The sequence below is a fragment of the Propithecus coquereli genome, unplaced genomic scaffold (assembly GCF_000956105.1).
Source record: "Propithecus coquereli isolate 6110/MARCELLA unplaced genomic scaffold, Pcoq_1.0 Scaffold123, whole genome shotgun sequence".
Classification (NCBI taxonomy): Eukaryota; Metazoa; Chordata; class Mammalia; order Primates; family Indriidae; genus Propithecus; species Propithecus coquereli.
This window is the reverse complement of record NW_012136414.1, coordinates 4,477,153-4,482,926: the sequence shown is the minus strand read 5'-3', so window position 1 is coordinate 4,482,926 and position 5,774 is coordinate 4,477,153. Positions and strand designations below refer to the sequence as shown.

Below are 5,774 nucleotides of genomic sequence, written 5' to 3'. Positions count from 1 at the left end.
AACATATTTCCAGGAATCACATATTTATTAAACATTTCAGCTATGATATGTAGAAAAAGAAAAACAATCATGTTTACATCAGGTTAATTTTGGAATATTAGTCAATGTTATAGAAATCCCTTACATTTACCTAAAATGCAGTCTTCTGATAAAACAACTGATATCTTTTCCATAGAAAAATGCCCAAAGAAATCAGTATAGTCTAATTTAATTTGCAATTTTGAACAAGAAAACACTAAAATCATAGGAGACTTAACATTAGCATCTGCCCTGTGTATGTAGACATGCCATTATTTCCATTGTATAAGAGACCTTAATGGCACCCTTTGGGTAACACATATTTTAAAAAATAAACAATATTTCAAAATGTGCTACATTAAAATGAAATAGTAGAAAATTGCCTAACCATCACACTATTAGAATTTCTTTACTTGGTATTCACAAAACCTATATTGATAATGTACTTTAAAAATGACATTATAAGATACTATAAATTCTAGGAAATACTTTTCTCTACACCTTACATAATTCACAGAACAGCTCAAGTTAGACGTGACCTAGCTCATTAAGGAAAGAAGTACTTATATATATGTTCAACAGTTATCGTTTACCTGGGTGAGCTTGTCTCATGTGATAGGTCACCGGGTAAGGATGTGACTCTCCACAGAGCTCACAGATGGTGTCTTTCTCTGGTCCTCCTACTGCCAGCTGGGCCATCTCTCCAAACAAATTACCCCTGGGCCTAACTTCTGCCTTTTCTTTTTTCTTTTTTTCCTTTTTGGCTTTCTTATTCTCTTTCTCACACTCTTTCTTTTTAAGGACAGCACAGGAACCAGGACTTGGAAAAATCATATTCTGGGAAGCAGCTTTGATTGTAGCCAAAGAGATGTCTTCCCAAAAAGCCACTAAATGTTGTAAAGTTAAGGGAAGAGGAGATTTAGACTTCATTGTGTGATGCACAGACATTTCAAAAGTGGCTTCGGTTTTCCCATCCTCACACTTTTCATGCAGAGGCGGTTCCTTAAGCATGGACAACACCTTATTTTTGTTGATGCTACCCATCTTAGATATATCTGGTCCATGAGGTGAAATATTAAACATATTCAGTGCAGATGATATTTCCAATGAGTGTCTATTTTTTAACTTTGTTTCTTTTTCCTCTGTAGGCTGTTGGCTATTTAAACTACTCCTTATAGGGGCATGTTCTTTGGAAAGTTCAGGATTAAATTTCAGGAAAGAAGAACAAGCCATTGCATCGTGTACTATGCCTTCATGCCACAGGAAAGAGGCAAAGACAGCTCTGGCGCACTCAGCCACAGAAGGAGACATGGCTTGCTTGGCTGGCTCTAAAGATTTGGATCCATCTCCTTTGAAAAGAAAACTAGATTTTTCTTTTTTGGGCCTAGTGTGTCTATTAGCACATTTTCGACTTATTTTGGGGGATGCTCTCATTTCCTGTTCATCTTTCAGTGGTGCTTTTCCTATGCTAAAATGAACTTTATTTGAACCTTCGTCTACACTCTTAAATTCACTACTTTCATCACAAGTACTGTCTGTTAGACTATTTGTTTTTAAAGTACTTGAGGTGCACACTTCAACCACCTCACTGTGAAGGTTTTCCTGTACCACATGGGGAGATGGAGCTCTATTTTCAGATCCAGGAGAATCTTTAGAATCCTTTGGTACCGATTTTGGTTTTGGTGATGTTGACCTTCCCCTTAACGGTTCTGTGAGGGGCATTTTCTTCTTGCGGAGGGTGTCTGGATCAAGTGTGTAAGAGTCTGACTTGGAACGTTCCCGAGGAGGATCAAGTTTTGTCTTAACAGGAGCAGTGCTTTTTTGAGGTAGATTTTTATCATGTGGTGAGGAGGAGCGTGGAGAACTAGTGCCTGATGGGCTGGACCTATTGGCGGGGAGAGTCTTTGGCTTAGGAGATGATGACCGAGAACCTGGTCCTGGGGATTCAGCTCTAAAGCTAGAAGACATCCTCCCCTCAGATTTCAGTGTCTGCAAGGTGTTATGGTTGGGGGACAATGACCTACTATGGGAATCTGACCTCAACTTTGCAGCATCAGATTTTAACATGAGGGATTCACTAGCAGATAAACCTTCTGTACCCCTTGGCTTTTTCTGGTCAACAGTAGTCCGGCTCATACGTCCATCAGGTTTAAGTGATCTGCTGTGTTTAGAGGACAGTTCTGATTTTCCTGATGTAGAGGCTGGTCTGGAAGATGTTGAGATATTTCCTCGGTCACCTGTATGGTCCATTTCATAGTGAAACTGGTTAATAAAATTATAACTGACAATTTAACCAGTAAACACTAAAATAAAAAGCACAGCTACAAAATTTATACTGTTTTTCATAGACAATAATACTTGAAGAATAAAGGAAACAAGGGCAAGTAGTTCTCACAAAATTTTTACTTTATCATCACACAACCGTTATCACTAAAAACTGTTTTCATGAATGTAAAACAGACTAAACAAATAGTATCTATGCACTAGTATGAATTATCAGCGATATCTGAACCTCATCCCCAATACAATAACCAATTAGAATTTAAATTCAGTGAGGGACTAGAAAGATAAAAAAATATAACTGATTTTTTTGAATAAGAAATTATGAAAACATATGTATTTTAAATATGAAGTAGAGCTAAATTTCAAGTAAACTGATGCCTCACATCTTTAGAGTAATGGTAGAGGATTTTTTGAATTAGAAAACTAATTGTATACATAGATGCATCTATCATTTTTGGGGGTAAAAATAAATACAATTAGACTAATAAAGAGCTGCTTAGGACACACTCTATTTTACTGACTGGATCAGAATAATTTATAATTAACATATAAATGTCCTAAAGCTATTATTTAATTATATGTCATTCAGGTAGTCTATTTTTTTGTTTTTTTTTCTTATTTCAGAATATTATGGGGGTACAAACGGTTTGCTTACATGAATTGCTTTTGTATAGTTTGAGTCAAAGTTATAAGTGTGTCCATCACTCAGATAATGTGGATTGTACCTGTTAGGTGTAAATTTACCCATCCCCTCCTCCCCAATCTATTAATCACAAACAGATTGTATTCCAAAAGTTCATAAGCTTAGCGGGTCAGAACTCAGAGCTTGTGTGTGTCCCCTTGGAAACAAGAGAAATGGAAGGATCCTCAGAGTGAGTAGTACAAGTCTGAATTATGGGCGCTCAAAACAAGGAGTTAGGAGAATGAATGACAGAAAAGAAGAATAATCTCCTCATTCTAAGGCAAAGCACTTCCGCATGGATATCATTTGTCTTTGGCATCCTGGCCTTCATTCAGTGTCTCTCTTTCCTACTATTTTATGTCTTCCTTTGAGACATTAGAGCCAGGCTGTCTTTGTCCCCAATAAAGGTCACAAATTTTATCTTTCCTCCTTAAAATGAAAACGCCGACTCTTAATGCAGGTGATATTAGTTAGTTGTTTGGAGAAAAGCAATCTAACTGAAGGGATTCAAGTAGTGTGAAAAACTAAAAACTCATAAACCTTGCTAGAAGTATTTTTATTTTTTGAAAGAAGATTTCTAGGAAATTGAGATGGATTTGTTAACTGGCCAGCATTGCAGGTGTGAACAAATTCGGATGATGTAGGAAAATGTTTTTTTGCTTGTGTGTGTGTGTAAGTCTGTATAGTCATATTCTAGTTATTTATAAGTCAGGATAGTAGTGCTGTAGAATCTTCCCTTCTCATAGAAAGGCCTCAAGGGCAGTTATTTTTGTCTGTTATTCTTTACCTATATGTCAAGAATGGGTCTTGGAATACAGTAGGTGCTCAATAACTATTTGTTGAATGAGTAATCAATTCCTATGTTCTTAATTTTTTTTTTTTTTTTTTGCTATTCCCAACTTTCAGATTCTCTAAGAATCCACTTTTTACAATTACTGCTCCCAAGGCCTCAGGGCAGAGGTGACAGTAGTCATTTTTTTTTTCTTTTTTTTTGAGACAGAGTCTCATTCTGTCGCCCAGGCTAGAGTGTTGTGGCGTCAGCCTAGCTCACAGCAACCTCAAACTCCTGGGCTCAAGCAATCCTCCTGCCTCAGCCTCCCGAGTAGCTGGGACTACAGGCATGCGCCACCATGCCCAACTAATTTTTTCTATATTTTAGTTGTCCAGCTAATTTCTTTCTATTTTTTTTAGTAGAGACGGGGTCTCGCTCTTGCTCAGGCTGGTCTCAAACTCCTGAGAGTATTCATTGTTTTGTAAGGGCTAGATGCTTGCAAGCTGAGTAATTATGTAGTAAAATAATAGAGTATGGACCAGGTGTGGTGGCTCACACCTGTAATCCTAGCACTCTGGGAGGCCGAGGCGGGCGGATTGTTTGAGCTCAGGAGTTCGAGGTTGCTGTGAGTTAGGCTGACGCCACGGCATTCACTCTAGCCCGGGCAACAAAGCGAGACCCTGTCTCAAAAAAATAAATAAATAAATAATAGAGTATGGCAAGTAGCCTATTTAGGGCACACTGATGAACTAAATATTTTAATTGCAACATGTCAATGTTTAGGATAATTATTCTTGTTCTTTGGATGAATAAAGGCAACTATATTATACATAATGCTTTTCAGTTTCTTACAATGCTTTATTATTCTAACACAAATTTCCTTTATCATATATATGTTCTTTTTTATAAATGTAGTACAAAAGACTGGGCTAAATTTGGGGAAAAATTCGTGGGAAAAACCCACAATACAGAATTCTAAATACTGATGCCATGTTGGGAGAGTACAGATAAACAAATGCACTCTTGATAAATAAGTACTCTCAAATTGTCCCAAGAGTAGTTTAAGAAACTGCTGCCCATTTTACCTAATTAACCTAGTAATAGCATAGAGCAAATTTTATAAACAAATTGTATTTGGTAGAATTAAACATCAGCCTAGTTACGGTTATTCATTTTGAGTATGTGATGTTTGGAGTATCACTTTCTCAGATTTTTGTTATTAATCTGAGAGCTGGAAATATTTTTATTGCTTTTATCAAAACATTTATTTCAGAGGCTAAACCAGACATAATGGGGAATCTTGATAAATAAGTACTAAACCTTTTATATTTGGCATCCCCGTCTCCAAAAAATCAATTTGTGGACTGAAAGAGGTTTCTTTCTACTTTATAAAAAAGGACAACTTGTTTTAGGATTCCTAACATAATGGGAAGGGTTCCTGACAAAGATTATCTACTACCTATCTCAGATGTGTCCTAATGGATGACCTGCGCATTTGTTGCATGCAAAGAAATGGTGAATACATTCTGATGCTACATCTAATCCTAGGAGCGTATGCACTCACAAGGGTAGGTATTTCCTCATAATAAGAACATCCTCTGTGCTTGGCTAACAATGGAACCTGTCAAATATCAGGAACATCACTTGTCGTATATGAGCAAAAAAGTTTATTATATAGAGAGTGTCAGAAAGCATAGGCATCCGTATACCTTATTTCTATACCTCTAGTAGTGGTGAATATTTTCTTAAGATCTGTAACTGGCAATACCTAATTATCTGCTCAAGTTCAAGTGTATAAATAATGGCAGAAGTATTCCTGAGATGTATTTCTCAAATCATAATTACATCCTTTTGAAAAAAATTTACTTTTCTAAAATATGTTTCATTTACATTTTTAAAAAGACTACGTTAAATTTGTTAAGTCCGTATACTAATTAATTTATGTTTATCTTCTTCATTTGGGTTTCAGTGTTTTGTAGCATGTAATTATTACTAAATATTACTAAAAATTGCCATGTC

At 36.2% G+C, this 5,774-nt stretch overlaps 1 protein-coding gene across 1 annotated transcript in view; it reads right to left on the bottom strand.

The window, feature by feature from the left end:
- Positions 1-5,774, bottom strand: part of MYCBP2 (MYC binding protein 2, E3 ubiquitin protein ligase) — a 279,976-nt gene that overhangs the window by 46,011 nt on the left and 228,191 nt on the right. Inside the window, exon 54 of the mRNA XM_012637759.1 lies at positions 612-2,255. Coding sequence (XP_012493213.1) covers positions 612-2,255 — 1,644 coding nt within the window. The remainder of the gene's footprint in view (positions 1-611; positions 2,256-5,774) is intronic.